At 38.9% G+C, this 20,063-nt stretch overlaps 1 protein-coding gene across 1 annotated transcript; it reads right to left on the bottom strand.

Moving 5' to 3' along the window:
• Positions 1-1,416: 1,416 nt before the first annotated feature.
• Positions 1,417-15,655, bottom strand: cplx3b (complexin 3b). Its single transcript, XM_088334009.1, has 3 exons — positions 15,243-15,655; positions 5,636-5,723; positions 1,417-5,432 (listed from the first exon to the last, which is right to left on the bottom strand). Exons 1-3 carry the CDS (start codon positions 15,398-15,400, stop codon positions 5,208-5,210), a joined length of 471 nt encoding a protein of 156 aa, XP_088190135.1. The 5' UTR covers positions 15,401-15,655; the 3' UTR covers positions 1,417-5,207.
• Positions 15,656-20,063: the final 4,408 nt, after the last annotated feature.

Here is a 20,063-nt window from a genome sequence, read left to right as displayed (position 1 = left end):
CGTCAAGGGGGTGAACATGGATCCCCGTCAGCGTAGTTTCTCTTCATTTCGAATAAATCTTTCGGTGCATTCGCCATGATCGTAGCAAGGCTTTAATGCTAGGACCTTAGCTCGGCCTTTGATTTGGCTTTATGTGTATCTGAACAGGATCGCAGCGAGGCTTTAGGGCTAGGACCTTAGCTTGGCCTATTGGCTGAGAGTAAGTGTCCCGGCTCCTAGGCTTTGTAGCGTATAATGAACTGACCGATAATGGATAATGATTAACGAAGATAGAACAATAACCCTTAAAAACCCCAAAACCCCTTTTAGCTGAGAGTAAGAGTCACGGCTCCTAAGCTTTGTTGCGTATTATGAACTGATCGATAATGGATAATGAATAAAGAAGATACACCAATAACCCTTAAACCCCCCACCGCATTTTCCATCCCGGGCAACCACGGGCAAAAAAAAACGCAAAATTTTAGCCGTGATTCAGCCGCAAATGGCTGTGTGACCGGCCCCTAAAATGCTTGGTGTAGAACTGTGGGAACAAATATTAGAAAATGGAAGACACACAAGTGCAACAATAATCTCCCTCGATCGTAGTATCAAAATAATAACATGAACAATGAGTAAAGATCCCAGAACACCATGAAGGTAACTAGTGAATGACCTACAGAGAGCTGGGACCACAGTAACAAAGGATACCATCAGATAGATAGATAGATAGATAGATAGATAGATAGATAGATAGATAGATAGATAGATAGATAGATAGATAGATAGATAGATACTTTGTTCATCCCCGAAGGGAAATTCACATTTCCAGCAGCATGCCCGAGCTGAGAACAATCGAGAACAATCGAAAATAACACGGGAGCTGCTGGAGTGGCTGCCATTCGTGACGGCGCCGGAAGAAAAGATTCAATTTGAATCATGTACAAACAAACAAACAAACAATTGAATCATGTACAAACAAACAAACAAACAAAATATTCATGTTTCAATAAGTGGAGTGTTAATAAAATGGGGGGAAAATAATTTCTGATACTGATATAACCAGGTAAAACTAATTTTAAGTTACCTGTCCAAATGACACAATGCACCGCCAGGGACTCAAATCCTTTACTGCCAGATGTGTCCCCCTGCTAAAACCAGTGCACGTCCAGGCCCGTCTACGGTTTGCTGGAGAGCATTTTGATGGTCCAGAAGAGGTGTTAAATAATACACTCTGTCCCTTTAAATCACCCTTTTCTGAGAGATTTACACTCTCTAGAATTGCAATTCTTGTTTTTGGGTCCCCCTGTTGTGTATTTGTGGAAATGCATCTCAGCTTTGAAATGATCACAAAACATGTAATATTTTTAAGTCATTAGAAAACACAAATAATTTTCTTACGCTTGGCTCAACACTACTCAATGAGACACAGACATGGAACATTATCCAAAAATATGTTTATTGCAGTCAAAACTCCCATCAGAGACAGAATGAGACAGAAATATTTGATGGGAAAACATAGTGCACTCGAACAGAGAACGATAAGCACATCTCGAGGCTTATGGCTTCGTTTCCCCTATTATTGATGTCATTAACATTATTACAGCTGTTTTATTCCTGTAAATACTTTCTAGTAGCTGTATTCAAACGTCTTATTGCTACTTTGTCATGTATACAGTAATTCAGGAACATCTACGGATCTATCACCATCACGTGACAAGAACCACAGCGATTAGAATTTCCTCAGTATCTGTAATCAATTCAATGAAAAAAAATATTGAGACACACCCCTTGCTAGTTTTTAAAACTATACCGGACCTCTCTGTTGTTTTCAATTCATTGAGTCCAAAGAAAAACTTCCAACAGTCCCAACACCTTTGTCCATAAAGCGCTGTTACACAATGCAGTTAGATCACATCACATTTGTTTTTTTAAACAAACACACAGAAGCACACAGCAAATGACAAAAAAAGGCGGAAAACAAATTTGGCAAAAACAAAGCAATACAGGTTAGCAAGGTGAGTAGCACTTTGGCAATGAGGTTACCCATGTTGATTAAAACATTATTCTTGATATTTTGTTACTGTTACTGTATTGATTGAAGGTTAATATTAATTCGAGATCCACTTTTTGGAAACTTGCTGAACTCATTTTTGTTAAGCCTATGGTAGGATTTATATCAGGGATCACCAACTTTTTTGAAGCTGACAGCTACATTTTTGTTACTTATTGGCGCGAAGTTTGCATTTATAGAATAACAACTTAGCATGTCATACTATGTTGTTACTGTGTTACAATTATATCATTACCATGTTGTAATGTTTAGAAGTAGGGTTAAAATGGGATCAGTCACCCAATAAAACATCTGCCTTGTACAACGACATCGAGTGATTTACCCAAACGGTATGAATTTTAGACTACATTTGATGGGAATTTTTGAAAAAAGGATCATGTAAGAATCTAATGAGTTAGAAAACGGATTTCCAAGAAACTCTCAATGACTTATTACCGGTGAGCTATTTTCATAACCAGACTGCGAGCTATTTAGATGTTCTTAAGGGCTACTTTGGCCCCGGGGAACCACGTTGGTGACCCCTGACTTACATTATTGGCATTATTTATGTGTAATTCTGTGAGTCCACATTCATAATAAGTTCCCTCGATTGCAAAGTGGTACAGAGAAGCTCAAATAGTCATCGCTACACAGAAAATACACGAACAACAACACCACAATCGGACCCTCCCGACGACATCATTAGGTGGCGTTAGCATTAGCGCTACACGGTTCACGAGGACACCATCCGACTTGACAACAGCTAATCCACTGGCACGAAACGGCAACGCACAACGATCCCGGTGCAAACACGACATAAACATCGGCGTTTTTAGGACACTAATATTCGCACGAGTCACACTTTGGCCTCTGAAAGCGTTCAGCGTATTTTTTTTAGCAGCTTTTAACGTATTTATATTGTATTTATGACGACACTTCCATATGCAGCACAAAGACAGGCTCTAATGAAGGCTCAGGAAAAAGTAAAAGAGCTACGTCAAGAAGTATCCTATTGCACGCGATATTCCAAGTCTTTAATGACACATGGCTTCTGTAATAAGACTTCAATTATTCTTCCCAAAAAATAAACTATTGAAGAAATAACGGTACAAAGGCTCATCAATGTAGCTTCCAGGTACTAACATTTGATAAAGTGGTAATTCATGTTTTGTGCTTATCTTATGCTTGTCCCTACAGTCCCCCAAAATATATTCATATTATGAGGGTGGTTTTCAGCTGACTCAGCAGCTCATTAGGTAGAATGAGTATTTCCATCATAATATTTGGAATTCTCTGAGTTTAGCAGGAAATAGGAAATATTTTCCCAACACAAAATAATAACTTATCAAAGGAAGAGCTTCTGGGAAAGGAGGAAGGCGCCTTTGTTGACACTAGACAGTGTCGATTTAAAATGTTGGTATTATACATCTGGTCGGTAGGTTGGTTTGGGCACCATTTCCTGTGGTGTGTCTTGGGCAAGTACAGCCTGGTGGCGCCCATCCCTCTCCAGGCCAACAAATGTTTCCACCCAATATTGAACCAGGGACCTGTGCTAACCACTGCACTATGGAATCACCATCATATATCCAATGGTGCTAAGTAGTGTTTCGTATCTCTACTAGTGCTGAAAAGTGTTTTATACCATGTTTTTCAGTAATTCTCAAGTTCTATATTTACGACTCAGCGTATGGCTATGTAGTTATTATTGTTAGGGATGTAACAATGATTGCAATATCAAAATATTAAAATTGCTACAAATGTCGTCCAGCTCTTCTGGAGGCTATTTAATTATCCATCCATCCATTTTCTGCACTGATTATCCTTGCGGGGATGCTGGACCCCATCCCAGCTGTCTTCAGGCAGTGGGCAGGTGACACCTTGAACTGGTTGCCAGCCAGTCGCAGGGCACACTGAGACAGACAACTCACTCGCTAAGTCACACCTAGGGACAATTTGGACCGGCCAATAAACCTGACATGCACGTTTTTGGAATTTGGGAGGAAACCAGAGTTCCTGAAGGAAACACTCACAAGCATGGAGAGGACATGCAAACTCAACACGGGTAGGCTGCAGTTGCTGGAATTAGACCACACAGCCCCGTGCCGCCTGCAACTTATTAATGCAGCTTTGTTATTTTCGTAATATTGTCAAGAAATGTTTGCCAGTTTTGGCATTGACGGAGGGAATGTATCCCCATCAGTATCAGGAAATCATTGTTTTGTCCCACCAGTATTATGTGATCACACAAAAAATGGCAAGACCAAACCTACGCCCTTGATTCAAATTACATCGACTATAATTCAATTTTGCTGCCGTTTTTATGATAAAGATGCAGTGTGTATTCTGTATAGCACTATCTAGATACTCTATACAACACGCTACATTGGGTATTAACACGTCACATTGGGTATTTGTGTATTGTATTCTTTTTGCTTTATTATTTTTTTGTTCTTCAGCGCAGGATGCTGCTGGAAATGTGAATTTCCCTGCGGGGATGAATAAAGTATCTATCTATCTATCTATCTATCTATCTATCTATCTATCTATCTATCTATCTATCTATCTATCTATCTATCTATCTATCTATCTATCTATCTATCTATCTATCTATCTATCTATCTATCTATCTATCTATCTATCTATCTATCTATCTATCTATCTATCTATCTATCTATCTATCTATCTATCTATCTATCTCTATCTAGCTATCTAGCTATTTATCTATCTATCTATCTAGCTATTTATCTAGCTATATTGCTATCTATCTATCTATCTATCTAGCTATCTAGCTAATTATTTTTAGTCAGAGTTTTTAATTATTCTAAATGTTTTTTTTAATATTTGACAGCATCGAATTGTTTGCTTTTATGACAAAAACCTAATCACAATGTCGCAATTGTGATATTTTATTTTTCCCGTGATGTTCACTTCCAAGCCCTCTAAAATGGATCATTGGCTCAGTCAGGATATATATTTTAAAGGAAAACATAGATTGTGTTAAAAAACACGAATGAAAAACTTTTGTGTTTGTGCTCAAATATAATACAGTATATTCAAACCGTTTTATAACCCATGAGCATTAGAGACAATGACTTTGATTAAGGGATGTGAACAAAAACACCCTATACTTCCTCCTTCCCAGAAGCTCTGCCTTACACCAAATCTTCTCTGTCCGACATCACATGAGGCTGCAGTTTTCCGTCTGCTTCTTCAGGTCTTCCAGGGTGGCCTGGGCCTTGTCCTTTAGCTGGTCCATGTCCACATTCTGCAGGTTGGACAGCTGGCCCAGCACCGATTGCTTGTGCGCCTCCTCCTGGTTGTCCTCGGCGATCATCTTGGCCAGCTCTGTGGGCAGGACCACGTCATCGCCCGCCTGCTGGATCTGGGTCTCGTCCAGCTCATTCTGATTGAGGGAAATTCAAAATATACACGTGAATAAAATAATTGACCCAAAATTGGAAAGTTTGTACAGTATTTGTACAGTATTCTATAGCTGCAGCCCTTTGAGACTATACATATATATGTATGTATGTATGTATGTATATATATATATATATATATATATATATATATATACATATAAAAAATCAAAGATAACAAAATTACCTTTGGGAGTCTGTACTTGTCCCGGAAATGACTCCTGACGGTAGCTCGCTCAGCTTTCTTCTGTGCAAAATTCGCCTCTCGCTCTTGTCTGCAACAACAACAAAAGCATGGTTTTGTCATCCGTCTCACTACAAGAAATGGGAAAAACGCCGTTATGTAACAGAGTAAACTAATTAATTACTTTGTCCGCTGACATAAGGCTGTTATTGTTACTGACAGCATTTCAGTACTTTGACTACACACCTGACACTGTTTCCATCGGCGCGTTTTTTTTCGCTCTTTCCCGAGTTGTTAACATCTCATCTTTTTGGATCATGTCACCATTCAAAATAACGTCTACCATATAGTTAGATGGCAATTACGAATACGGTACTTACTAATGCACCGAAAGAAATGGGGAATTGTTAAATGGTCTGCATTTATATAGCCCATTTCTAGTCAATGAAGACCTCTCAAAACACTTTACAATGTGCTTCACACACTAAACCTATAGCAGCATCAGCTATGCAAGGCAACTACCTGCTATCGGGGGCATTAATGGTTGAGTTTCTTGAACAAGGACACTTGGACATGTAACACGGAGGAGTTGGGTATTGAACCCTCGACCTCTTGATCCCAAGACAAGCGCTCTACCTCCTGAGCTAATGCCGCCCAGTGAATGCTGCAACCGACTCTTTAGTTCCGCAAACGAAACAGTTTATAATAATTAATTAAATAATTTGTTTGAGTAACGTTTGTGCTAGGGTGACAATTTTCGGCACAACACCGGACACTCACTAATCAAGAGCTGGTTCCCTTTGAGATGCTATCTTTCTCTTGTGATTTGGTAAGAATGCATTTTTTTCAGGGATTCTGTGCTATTGACTTTTAATTTGTTATGTATAAAAAGGTTAAAGTTGTTTTGTATTTTATCGTTTTCTTCGTAGGTTAATAAATAATTGAAATTATGTGTCCTGTGTTTTTTTAGTGTTCACATTTAAGTATTAGTTTGCTTAATTTTCACCAATTTAATTCATTCATAATAATACATAATACATGTTAACATATAGACTAAAAAACAAAAACAACCTAAAAAGCCATTTGAGAGCCGAAAAAGCCAGGTCTTTTGAGTGAACCGAGCTGGAAATAATAATAATAATTAATAATTTCCTTTGTATTGTCATTCTTTGTAACAATGTACACAGAACGAAATGTCGATACACCTGACCCGTTGTAGCGAGTCGATGCAGCCGCAGCCAGAGGGCGCCGCCATTATACCAATTAGGTATGTCTCGGTCGAGGCGCGAACCAGCGACCTCCCAGTCTCAAAGCGGGCACACTCCCATCTAGGCTACTGAGCTGGTAAATCAGGTTCTCTAAAAATAGTCAGAATTCCGATCTCTACGACAGACCATTCAAGTTAGATTTCATTTTTTAAACTCAATTTATATTGTTTACAGCTAATTGTTAATTACTATAGCGTTTACTGTTTCTTTTTGTTCATCTTCAAGCGTAGGATAAATATGTTCCTGGTGAGATGCAATAAATATTACAAGATTCTGTAACACAACTGTCTGGTCTTCTCGATTCAACTGGCTTGAATACAGTTCAGAAAATTTCAAATTCTTTGACACACAATAACCTCTTTTTAAAATAACGTAAATAGTTACTTTTTCTGGTAACTACTTACTTTTACTGTAGAGTAACTCAGTTACTCAGTTTCTTTTTGGAAGAAGCACGGCGGCGCAGTGGTTAGAACGTGTGCGGCACAGCTCTGAGGTCATGAGATCGAACCTCCTGTGTGGAGTTTGCATGTTCTCCCCGTGCTTGCGTGGATTTCCTCCGGGCACTCCAATTTCCTCCCACATCCCAAACACATGCATGTCAGGTTAATTGGCCGGTCCAAATTGTCCCTAGGTGTGCATGAGCGAGTGAATTGTCTGTCTCTATGTGCCCTGCGACTGGCTGGCAACCGGTTCAGGGTGTCCCCTACCCACTGCCCGAGGACAGCTGGGATGGGCTCCAGCACCCCCGCGACCCTACTGAGGATAAGCGGTGCAGATAATGGATGGATGGATGGTATATAGATAGATAGATAGATAGATAGATAGATAGATAGATAGATAGATATCAAGATAGATAGATAGATAGATATAAATATAGGTAGATGGATATATTTAACTTTGCTTTGGCACATGAACTGCCAATAACATAAATGTACGATATTATTGACCCAATTTCTTCATATAATTAAATATGATACGTATATTTTTAACTTTAATTGTGGGTTGCCTATTGGCTAACTAACATCTGCTTGCTAGATCCTCAAGTTATCCGTATTAGGAAACAAACTAAAAAAATAAAATTAATGTTCTGTTTATTATACTGGACTGATTTCATGTGTCGGAATGGAGCATTTTGAGTACGTTTCTACAAACCTAGGTAGGCTGAGCATTGTTTCAATATTCCACTTTTCTGTCTTTGGTTTTGTTCCAAATCTTCTTTCTACACCTTATTAGCATAACAGTACGAAATGTAAGACGAATTTTTCCAATCACGCAAAATACACAAGTAAAAAGACATTCCACAGCACTGAGTGGTTTCAGTCAGCAGAGGACGCTACTCTGCCGAATCCAAACCTATGCAAGATTTTCTTCACGCCCCAGTTGGCTCTCAGGCCCCCCACCCCTCATCACAATTGCTTAATTTGCTGTGAGGCCTTAGCGAGACACGGCAAGTCAACAAAGCTGACATAATGTCGGGCAGATGTGGTGTGTGAGCTCGAAAAAACACAATACGGAGAACAGAAACACGCGGCGGGGGAATTGCCGCCGCTCGCCTGCGAGGATAACATCCTCTGAAAGCGATGCGCCCAGTGTGTCAGAGTGAGGCCATCTCTTTTTAAAGTTTTCCTTTTTGCCCCCAAAGAGAAGGACTGTAACATTAGACCTGCGCAGGTGAAATACCAACTACGAGGTTAGCCGTCTTGTCAAGGCCGCCACGCGACACCCGGCCGGGACGGCGGACTGACAAATTGTCGAGTTCTTGGAAGCGCTAAACGCGATTTTTCTGGTGTTTGGCACCCAGGGCTTATAAATCACTCGGCTGAAACGTCACATGGCAAAGGCCTGGGTGAGACTGATCTTGTGCACCCGTCGAGGGTTTCGTCGACGGCAGACATTTTAGACGAGCGTGATTTGCTGTTGAATAAAATAAATGAAAATATCATTCATACTAAGCAAGGACTTAGATAGGATCTATACTATTGCCCTGGGATCGCTAATATCCTTTCTTTTTAAAAGCACTATCGTAATCTTGTTATGGCTCCTTACCATTTATTGACCAAGTATCATAGAGGCCACTTTTGTTATTTTGTCCATAAAAGAGTGATTACTTTTGGACAACCCAAACCTTTAATATCTGGCAATGTCTACCATTCCTATGTGTTAAGAAAATGTAATAACAGTTTAAAATGAAAAACAAAACAAAAAACAGTCTTGGATTTTTCAGGATTGTAATAAAGTGGAGACTGGAACTGAACATGTACAATTTATTGACAACAGAAACTGGAAGTATGAACTGTTATTAATACATACAAAAAGGTTTTTGAGTCTTGCTCTCTCAGTGTTAATATATTTGACTGGATATTGGGTGACGGCTCTGACCTCTACAATACAGAGGAGGATGGTGTTCAGCAGTATCCATTTTAAAATATAGGCATGTATTAGTCTTGAAAGAAGCTAACTAATGAAAAGGTAGGCACATTGAAATATTAAAAATAATTATGTACAAAAACGACAAAAATATCAGGGGATAAAAACAAAAAGTGTTGAATAGAATAATAACAGATAAATGATCCACCACTTCTTTGCCCTTTTGACTGTCAAAACTAATACATTGTTGTTCAAATAATTCTTTTTTTTATATCAAAGATAACATAAATACTTTACTTACTCTGGTTGAGATTAATCTGCAGACAAACATGTTTCTTCATCTAACCCTCTACTACCAATGCCTGAGAGATTATAAATTGTGGGAAGTTGCTGCCACCTTGTGGGTGTTTTGGAGAACCACTATGATCTTATTTCACTAAAATCAAGGGTTTTAATCAAAGCCTGTCTTTTCTTTATTCAGGAAGCGTTTGATCTTTCTTTTAGCCCAGCGGTAATTTAAATAGCACTTGTCAAACTGGAATTGTGGCGCTCCTGTGGTAATTAAGGAGTTAAGATCATTGCCATGGTTCGGTGCCTGCAGTCTCACCCCTTCTTCAAGAGATGGCAGCATCAACCCATTTTCCCATCTCACTTTAACTACCCTGTTTAGATGCTCTGAATCAACACATTAGCCAACCCTACCACAGGGATCTGTAACCTTTTTGACCAAAAACCAAAAGGAGCAACATATTTTGAATGTTTTTTAGAGAAAAACACACTATATAATTTAGGACTAATTTCAACAAAACAGCCAGACAAAAGCTAATTCTTTTGCGCATCTCTTTTGACTGTGTGACGTTTAATGGTTTAATAGAATTTATTAAACAATGATCATGCCAGAGCCTATGCCCCATATCATTATAAATGTATCCCTTTAAAATGTTCCCCCTCCCACAGTTATTAAGAGTGTTGAAGCTCATTTAGACCGTGATTTTTGTCCTAAATAATGGTTTAAAATCAAGGTGAAGCAGAGCTCTTTTGTAAAAATGTCAGAAAATACTGCAAACCAGAAGGATAACGACATATTTAGAGAGAGAGAGAAGTAAGTGTTTGTGCTATGTGTGCATGGCTCCACACATCTCTACCACTCACCCAATCAGGTTACTCTTGGTGCTTTGCTGGCATTCATGGGTGTTTGTAGTTTGTTCTATGTGTTTTCATCATACAGTGGCTCAACAGTGAACTTCCATTGTATGAGCTTCCATATGAAGGATTCTTTAGCAAAGTACAGGCAAACGGGTTCTGTTGGTGTGACACCATGACTGTAAACTGTAGTAAAACTGTGCCATAGATATACGTGACCAAACCAATCATTTTTTCAGCGCTGTCTTGGCATCGCATGGTCTAAAATCGTCACACTCCAAGACTACAAGCGTTGCTTCTCAAGACTTTCTTCATCAATTCCCTCCTTGTTCCAAGACCTACTTCATCAACCATCTTCATATCGTTTCTCCGGCGCCGTCACGAATGGCAGCCACTCCAGCAGCTCCCGTGTTATTTTCGATTGTTCTCAGTTATTTTCGATTGTTCTCAGCTTAGGGATGCTGCTGGAAAAGTGAATTTCCCTTCGGGGATGAATAAAGTATCTATCTATCTATCTATCTATCTATCTATCTATCTATCTATCTATCTATCTATCTATCTATCTATCTATCTATCTATCTATCTATCTATCTATCTATCTATCTATCTATCTATCTAAAGACACTCCCAAATCTTCTTTTCAAGACATTTGCCACCCTACAGCCACCTTCTCAAGTTTCCCCAGAAAAATTTCAAATTTTCCGAGCAGTATTTTGAGGCAGTTGAATGGGAAAAAAGAACGGACAGGTAGTTGTGTTATAAAACCCTTTAAGATTTGTTGCACCTCACCAGCACAGATTTATCCTTCACTTGAAGTGCAACAACAAAAAACAGTAAACGATATAATAAAATAACAATCAGCAGTAAACAATATAAAGTGCTTTCAGTACTTCAAGTAATTTGTTCACAACAAAAGTCAATTGTAAGAAAATATATATTGAATTTCACTCTATAGAATAAATCACTATCTCTAGTGAGTCAACTGCTCACGTAGACATGTGCTACTGTACTTCAAGTATTTTCACACAAAAAAGTAAACATCCATCTATTTAATTCGCTGCTTATACACACTAGAGTCGCAGCGGTGCCGAAGCCCATCCCAGCCAACTTCAAGCAGTGGGCAGGAAACACCCTGAACCAATTACCAGCCAGTCGCTGGGAGGCTGCGGTAGCTGAAATTGAACCTTGGGTATCCGCACTGAGGGTCTGCGCGCAAACAGCCCCCCTGTGCAGAGTTTGCATGTTCTTCCCTGGTTTCCTCCAGGTACTCTGATTTCCTCCCTCATTCCAAAAAATAAGCATGTTAGGTTAATTGGACGGTCCAAATTGTCCCTAGGTGTGAATGAGCGTCTTCGTTTTGTCTGTACGTTGCCAGGGAATTCTTTATACGGAAGCTCATTAAACAATGTATGTTCACTGTTGAGACACTTTATGATGAAAACCCACAGCACAAACTTTAAACACACAAAACCTCCAGCCAAGCACGCTGAGCAATTTGATTGGGTGGGCAAAGCTATGCACACAGCCAAGCTTTCACTTCTCTCTGCCCAATGCCGTCTGCACCAAAGGTAAATACATAGGCATCATTGTTTGCAGTATTTTGTTACATTTTTACAAAATAACTCTGCTTGCACCTTGTTTTGAATACATTAATCATGAAAAAAAATGAAGGTCGAAATGAGCCTCAACAAACTTAAGTAACTGCGGGAGGGGGGCGAGTTTAAAGTCGTCTACAGTATTTGTTGATATGGGACATTAATCTGTGGTCTGTGCAGCCCTTTGAGACTCTTTGTGATTAAGGGCGTCACAAATAAACATGACTTGAATTGACATCCGCTCTGTCATTATTCCTATCATATACATTTTATCAACTCATCTAATGCCAAACAGTAAAATAAAATTTGATCTTCTCTGTACAGCGGGTTGGGCAGTTTTTCTGGATTTTTTTCTCAAAATATATGGTATGGCTCTCTCCCAAAAACAAACTCTAATTTATTATGGCTCTTTGGGTCTAAACAGTTCCCCTGCTCCCCTGCTGTATCCTGTATCTCCTCGACTTTGGGGTTAATCTATTCTAAAACCACTGTATTACGTGAATTTTACACATTTTACACCAACTCCGGCTAACCTGCTAAAAAAGCGTCATGTAAATGGGGTTATTTCTCCAGGACATTACAGTTTTATTTTCTGTCCCTGTAACGAAAAAGCAACGATCCAAATATAGCTGGACCCATCCATATATATTGTAAGTCCATAATTCTGGCAAGTTTTGTATGAGCACTACTTGTAAACAGACATGACACAGCAATGGAGCCCATTTTTGGAGCAAGGGCAATCCAGCATGATTCTTTGTTGATTTTGTTGGGTCACTTGAATTGAATCCTTTTTGGATTATTGTCCAAAGTTAAATGCGGAAATGTTTGCATATTGAGGTCACTCATGTTCGCCCCCGCCAATCCGATTGCTCCCAAACAGTATTCGCACAGTGTTAATCGTTTCACTCTACTCATAATAACGATTCATTTGGATTTCTCCAATCAGCGACCAGGAAACAGAACTCAGTCCTCTGATTGGGTTGAGTGTGCTTGCGCTCATAGTGACGCTGAAATTCTGTGACGTACACAAAAACCTACTGAACTAACTGGGAAAAAAACTATTACAAAAATACGAGTGATGCATCGAGGAGGCGGAGGTTTAACTGCGATATGGTGGGGGAACACTGGAATTCACTCTCTGACTTTTCCCTTGAAATATCTTCCTTTAACCTACGCTAGTATGCAAATATGCTTGCCATCAGCAGTAGCCTCATCTTTACAGCTCAGGATAGAAGCTATGTTACTGTCTTAGCACTAACTAGGTCCTAGCTAGGTTAGTTTTTTTTTCACCTTCCAAGTTTAAAAAAATCCTTTGTTTGCTTTCTGGCACAAGCTTACCTAGCCAAATATTACCATCTCTATTATTACTCATCTCATCTCATCAGCAACACCGCTTATCCTCAGTAGGGTTGCGGGGGTGCTGGAGCCCATCCCAGCAATCATCGGGCAGTGGGCAGGGGACACCCTGAACTGGTTGCCAGCGTATCGCAGGGCACACGGGGACAGACAAATCACTTGCTCATTCACACTTAGGGACAATTTGGACCGGCCAATTCTCCTGAAATGCATGTTTTTGGAATGTGGGAGGAAACCGGAGTGCCCGGAGGAAACCCACGCAAGCACGGGGAGAACATACAAACTCCGCACAGGATGTCTGGAGCTAGATTTGAACCCACGCAGGAGGTTCCCAAGACATGACCTGTGCCGCACATGCGCTAACCACTGCACCGCCGTGCTGCCCCTCTATTATTACTGTCCATCTTAAATTCTTGTACATGCATGTAGCTTTGATGAATCGACAGAAATAAGAAAAATAATGCTATGTTCTCAAATTCCACTTCGACAGCAATGATCAGTGATGCGTTCTGACTCTAGAGAATTGTGAATGGGTGTTTGTTTTCACCGGTTTTAACTGAAGCTCAGCATTTTCTACTTTTTTTCTTTGCCATTTGACCTTCTTTGTCCGGAGTGTTGAGGTACATGATACCAAAGTTAGCATCATCGATCAATAGCCACTTAACTCCATTTAAAGATGACCTTGCGTTCATTGACCTTGATGCCAAAAGAACACAAACATTATGTAAGGTGCAATTGTACATACACAAAAATTGTGTTCTCCATCATCATTTTTTAGTTTTTGTTTTGTTTATTTTGCTGCTGATTTTGAACTCCCTGCCCTTTTCTTACCCAATGTATCACTGCTGGTTTTAGATCCCCTGCCATTTTTTTCTTTTTTCTATCATCTGATCGGATCCCATTTTTCTTCTCGTTCTACATATTTTGTCCTCATTTGTTTTTAGGTAACATGTTAAACGTGTGTTTATTTAACGATTCAGTTGGAGTAAAACGAACAATATGCTTATTTCATATTTACTTTTAATTTATTATTATTTTTAGACAAATATAATGATTTTTGTTTTTCTTATTATTGATTTAGTACTTTAGTGCGTTTGAATCTGTCTTTTAATTCATTTGTATAACTACAAATATCTAGCTGTGTTCACAATTTTTGGGGATCCTCACAGTATTCTCAAAATTTTTATTACTTTCATGCACATTACTATTCTTCTTTTTTCTCATTTTTAATTTACTTTCGGGCTATTTAATCCAATCATTAGCCCCGGGTTTTGGCCTTTACCCCCCAATAACATTCTCTTTTCTTGCTCATTAAACTATTTTGGGGCAGTTTTACACTCGTTAACCCATGTTATCCTTCGGGGGAGGGGGTGTTGGGATTTGCGGCATGTAGTAGCCCATGTATTTTTTTCTGTACCATTTATCTTTGCCATCGTGATAAATGATGTAGAGAGCCACAATTTGTCATTTCCCACATGACCTTGTGTATGATGTCCCCCAGCAAGCCAACACAGCACGTAATGTATTTATAGACACCACATCCATCCCCATGCACTTGTTCGTTCGTGTTCATCTACTTATTACACGCACCAGTGCAACCTCTTTCAACATTAATTTATTAGGACTGTGGTCCCTGCGTATGCACATGACTCCAAACACGAATCTTGGTGTGTGTGATAAGTGAGGATGCAAAGAAAAGCAAAGTTCAGAATATGTTTTAAAAGCTCGTACGCGCTTGGGTGGCTGTATTTTTTACCGTGCGTAAAAGGGCGCGTCTATCGCTCCTATTTTTTCGCACGATGCAAGCGAGACAATTCATCTCCCCCCAAAAAAACTATTATCCTTCATGAGTTTCTACCCTCATTCGGCGTCCCGACTTACTTCTCTTCCTCTAACTGTTGCTGATACTGCTCGAACTCCTCCTGGGTCATCCCTTGCGCTGCCGCATCCGTCTTCTCCGCTTCGGGTTTCTCCTCCGTCAGACCGCCAGTCAAATTCTTCAGCTGCCCCCCCACCACGTGCTTCACCATGAAAGCCATTTGTCTCTCTCAGCACCTTCTTTGGGGGGAAGTGGAGAAAGTAATGCAAGGTGGTGCAACCCCCCCAAAAAGACACGCGTAAGCAACTAAAACAAAAAACACCACCGCCGTGGTTGAGGGGGGAAGCAAGGAACGACTAGAACCGATTCCCCGCTGAATAGTGCGTGCAATCAGATCAGAGGATGTGGTAGATGAGGAGGTGGACGCTGCACGACAAGCCGCGCGGTTGTGAGTCAACAAGTTTGGCGCTTGAGTCCAACCAATGGCGTGGCTGCCGCTCCATCAGCCCTCCTCCCTCCCTGCGAGATGCTCGAGCACCGAGACGGTGCGAGGGTTCGACAGACTCCCGGTCGATTCGTTGGACAGGACCGGCGGACACAACCTTGGACATTGCGTGCAAGCGGTCACACAGTACAATCGTCTTCAGACAATCGCTTGGTCACATATATCAACAGGAAAATCTCAAAATAAAATGAAAATAGCAAACCTTATACTAATAAAGAAACATTGAAACAAACACATCTTCCTTCACAAACCACAGACTAGTATTTTTGCTTCCTCGGTTCTCTAAAATATTAGAAAAACTTTAAAAAAACAGAATGGACAAATGTATGGATAAGCATAAATTACTTAACGAAGGTCTATATGGTTTTATGGCAAACAGATCAACAAGAATGGCCGTTAATGCGGCAGAATAAATTACCAATAGTATAGAAAAGAAAGGACATGCAGATGGGATATTTTTTGTCTTAAAAAAATAATTTGAAACCATTAATCAGACCGATATGGCATCAGGGAAGTGGCTTTAGGGATGGAAGTTATTTGGCTAGAAGGCAACAATATGTAAAAATGTTAGAGTTGACATCTGGATACTTGGACATCTGTTGTGGAGTACCTCAGGGTTCGGTCCTGGGTCCAAAGCTATTCAATAGTGTATTAACGATTAAGTTAATGTTTCAAAACTATCAAAATGACAAAAACATTTATCATTCAAATTATGATTATATCAATCTAGTAACAAATATTAATAGTGGATTATTACATCTAAAAAATGTATGCTTGTAAATAAATTACCTTTAAATTTAAATAACATTAAAGTGATATTCTTCAGTAAATACAAGGCAAATCCAAACGTGGCGGTGAAAATGGATGGCATTGCCATAGACACTGTATGAGAAATTACACTTTCAGGAGTTACAATAGAGCATAAAATAAACTGACAAACACACATCAGACACATAAAAATTAAGGTATCTACAGTGTTCATTTTACCTCTGAAAAGTGATGTGTCCCAGGAAATCGCATGCTCAAAAAATCTATGGGTCCCAACAGAGATCTATGGGTCCCCAAAATTTAGTATTATCGCGGTTGAAATTGTAAATCGGCGACAAATATATAATATAAATCTATATATTCATTCAGTTTTAATTATCACAGTTTATTGGTAATACAAATCAGTCATCACTTCAAGATTTTTCAGTTCACAACAATATTGTACATTATACAAAATATTATTGCTGAAATAATTATATGAATCTATATTTTCATTCAGTTTTAATCATCACAGTTAATTGGTAATACAAAGCAGTTATCACTTCAGATTTTTCAGTTCACAATACTGTATTGTACACTATACAAAATAATATTGCTGAAATATTCATATATTCATGCAGTTTTAATCATCACAGTTAATTGGTAATACCAAGCAGTTATCACTTCAAAATTTTCAGTTCATATATTTTTCGTGGTTTGCTGTCCCGCCATAGTTGTAATGCCTTCTCAAAGTCCAATCCATTATCATCCTCCTCATTGCGCAACCAGGAAAATAGTTTAGTCCATTTTGGCAGAAAAGTCCTTTTCTTGCCAGTATTCTTTTGTTTATTTTTTTTCGTCGAATCGTTCGCTTCAAAACACGTGTTTTCCTTGCCTTCGCGGTATTCTGAAGAATTTCTCCGCCGTTTTTTTGTGCCGGAATTATTGCCGTTGTTACCACTTTCTGTGTTTCGAATCATTAACGACACTGAAGAAATTAGCACCTAATACCAATTGTTTTTTCGGAGGCATATTTCTCTTTCACTTGACAACCGCCACAACAATGACGTTATCTCGAAGCAACGAGAGCTCGTTTGCCGAGATCGGCGGGAGACCAAAAAAAACCATGGCAGATGGCTGATCTGCCTGACAAAAAGTTTGGAGTGCGCAAATCTTTGTTAAAAAAAAAAGTAATCGGGTAATAATGACAATTTGGTGTCAAAAACGTTGCGTCCCGGGGACGCACGTTGATTTGATCCAATACGCGCGTCCCCAGCAAAAATGATGCGTCTAGGACTCAGGGACGCGGGCAAACGAGAACACTGTATCTATAATCATTTCAACTATTAATAAAGCTAAGTTCTTTTTCAACTATAATGCATTGTATTTAATATTTAGTTCTCTATTTTTCTATAGTTAATGTACTGTGCAGAAGTCTTGGGGCATTAATTGCAAATTTGACTCCATCCCTTTTTATACTCCAAAAACATGCAATAAGAATTATATACAAGGTAGGATACCGTAATAACACCAGTTTTTTTATGTCTGCAGTCAAAATTATTGAACTAGTGGAGTTTATTACTTCACAACTACTATTTAAAGTGAAGAAAGTTGTACTGCCAGAGAACATGCAAAAATTATTCACACGAACGGAAGGAAGTTATAACTTGAGGGGAGTAACTTTAAGATCCAACTAGTGAGAGCCACTACTTTCATAATTACATTGCTGTCACTATTATAGTAAGCAAATGTATTACAATTTTGATCTATATTTATAAACAAAACAATGAGGTTAATAAATATTTTGGTGATGATGGTGAAAACTAGACAAAAAATATATAGATGGAGATACAATTACATAGATAAAACGTTCAATAAGAACACAAAAGAGTTTGGGACCTTTCATCTCTCGTGTTTTGTCTTTAACGCATAAATTAGGATACTTGGCAATGGGTGGTCCTGCTGCCTGAGGGAGCCCCCCTTCTATTAGCAGGTTCAAATACACACAGCACAAAACAGTCAGTTATCACCATGAGCACCAATGAGAATTTTTGTTATAATGATTGATTTGCTTATAATTTAGTACGATGAAAATATATGGAGACAGCAATGATGACGATGATGGTTAAAGTTGTCATAATGATTGTGATGATAATGATGATGATGGGTCTGTGCATCCACAGAACCTATGTGAATATGTATATTCATGAGGTCTTTGTTATATATAAATACACAGTAGATCTAGCTGAAGGACACAATTATTAAGGAAGTCAAAGGGTAGATTTAAATAAGCATATGCTTCTTCCTATTCCTTTTTGAACATGTTACGTTAACATTATATTTGTTTTTGACATGTTTTGTTTTTGTTTTTCTTATGCTTCATATAAAGTAGCACATTTTAGTGTTTAGTGTTTTTAGTGTGAATCTGAGACTGCTGATTTTTTTCTGTGCATCTGTGCGTGCATGTGTGTGCATTTGTACACATCATTATATACACGGCAACGTCATAGAACTTTGGCCATTTTCGCTTATTTTTGACTCCTAGCACACACAAGTAGTCAGGTAACCAGAAGTGGTAAAAAGCAGATGTAGCAGTGTGATACCTCAAGACTCTATGCTTATCAACTCAGCGTTTAGAGAACAAAAAGGAAAAAAGAAAAAAGCACATAAGAATTGATGGGACTGAGGTGGTGGGTCTGGCATGCATAAGTCTGGAGACATTGACAATTTGACTGTTCAGGATACGCAGCGAACGTGTTGAGCCTGAAAATAGGATCAGCGTTTCAGAAAAGCCTTCAGGTGACATCTAGAAAGTTTGATAGGCTGTGGACCAACCATGTGAGCACGATCCTCTCTGAAGCAGCATCGTGACACCGTGTCTGCCCTACTTACCTTCCATCGTCACGCAACGCGTCTGCTTGTTTTCAGTGTCGAAGGCACGACTGCTGTCTACCTCCAAGACGTTCCGCAAATCGGCAAAACATTTACATGAAAAAGAATCATCTAACATTAATTAATACTTAAATGATCACAGAATGGCGTGACAGCTCAGACTGTGAGTTGCTAGCTAAGTGTTTAAAATCGCTAGAATTTTATGTTCACCGTCACAGAAACATTTTTTCTTATTTACAATCTAAACAAAACAAAAATTATCTCATCTAGCAAATGATAGATAATATTTTCAACATCTTTTAAAACATAACTTTAAAAAACATCTACCAGCTCATAGCAGAGTTACTTTAGTTTATTTTAGGTATGAAGTGAAGTCAAGTCATGTTTATTTGTATATCCCTTTATCACAAGGAGTCTCAAAGGGCTGCACAGACCACTGATCATTGCAATCTACAGACTATTATTACACCATCCCCTGACCTAAAACCTACAAGAGGGCAAGGAAAAACTAAAAACTTTTAAATGAGGCAACCTTGAAACCCACCTATTAAAAGACTGGTTCAAAAGACAATGATTAAATGTTAAAGAGATTTCAATGTATGTCTTATTCCATCTGAAAAAATCATTTGGGTCATTTTCTGACAACCGATTTTGGATTAAATTCTGTCTTTGTTTGAGGGGAACGAACTAAATCCAATATTTTTGACCAAATCAAGTCTGAAATAGACCAAAATCCAAC

Source organism: Urocampus carinirostris, chromosome 4 (assembly GCF_059441175.1).
Source record: "Urocampus carinirostris isolate Australia breed hairy pipefish chromosome 4, RoL_Ucar_1.0, whole genome shotgun sequence".
Classification (NCBI taxonomy): Eukaryota; Metazoa; Chordata; class Actinopteri; order Syngnathiformes; family Syngnathidae; genus Urocampus; species Urocampus carinirostris.
Note: the sequence above shows the minus strand (reverse complement) of the source record. Positions and strands in the feature narration are given on the sequence as shown.

Bases quoted from the DNA above. Each gene is read 5' to 3' on its own strand.
- cplx3b (XM_088334009.1), bottom strand. From the start codon at position 15,400: ATGGCTTTCATGGTGAAGCACGTGGTGGGGGGGCAGCTGAAGAATTTG. The intron at 5,724-15,242 runs GTAAGTCGGGAC...TTGTTGTTGCAG, and splicing joins CAACAGTTAGAGGAAGAGAA to ACAAGAGCGAGAGGCGAATT. The intron at 5,433-5,635 runs GTAATTTTGTTA...TCCCTCAATCAG, and splicing joins ACAAGTACAGACTCCCAAAG to AATGAGCTGGACGAGACCCA.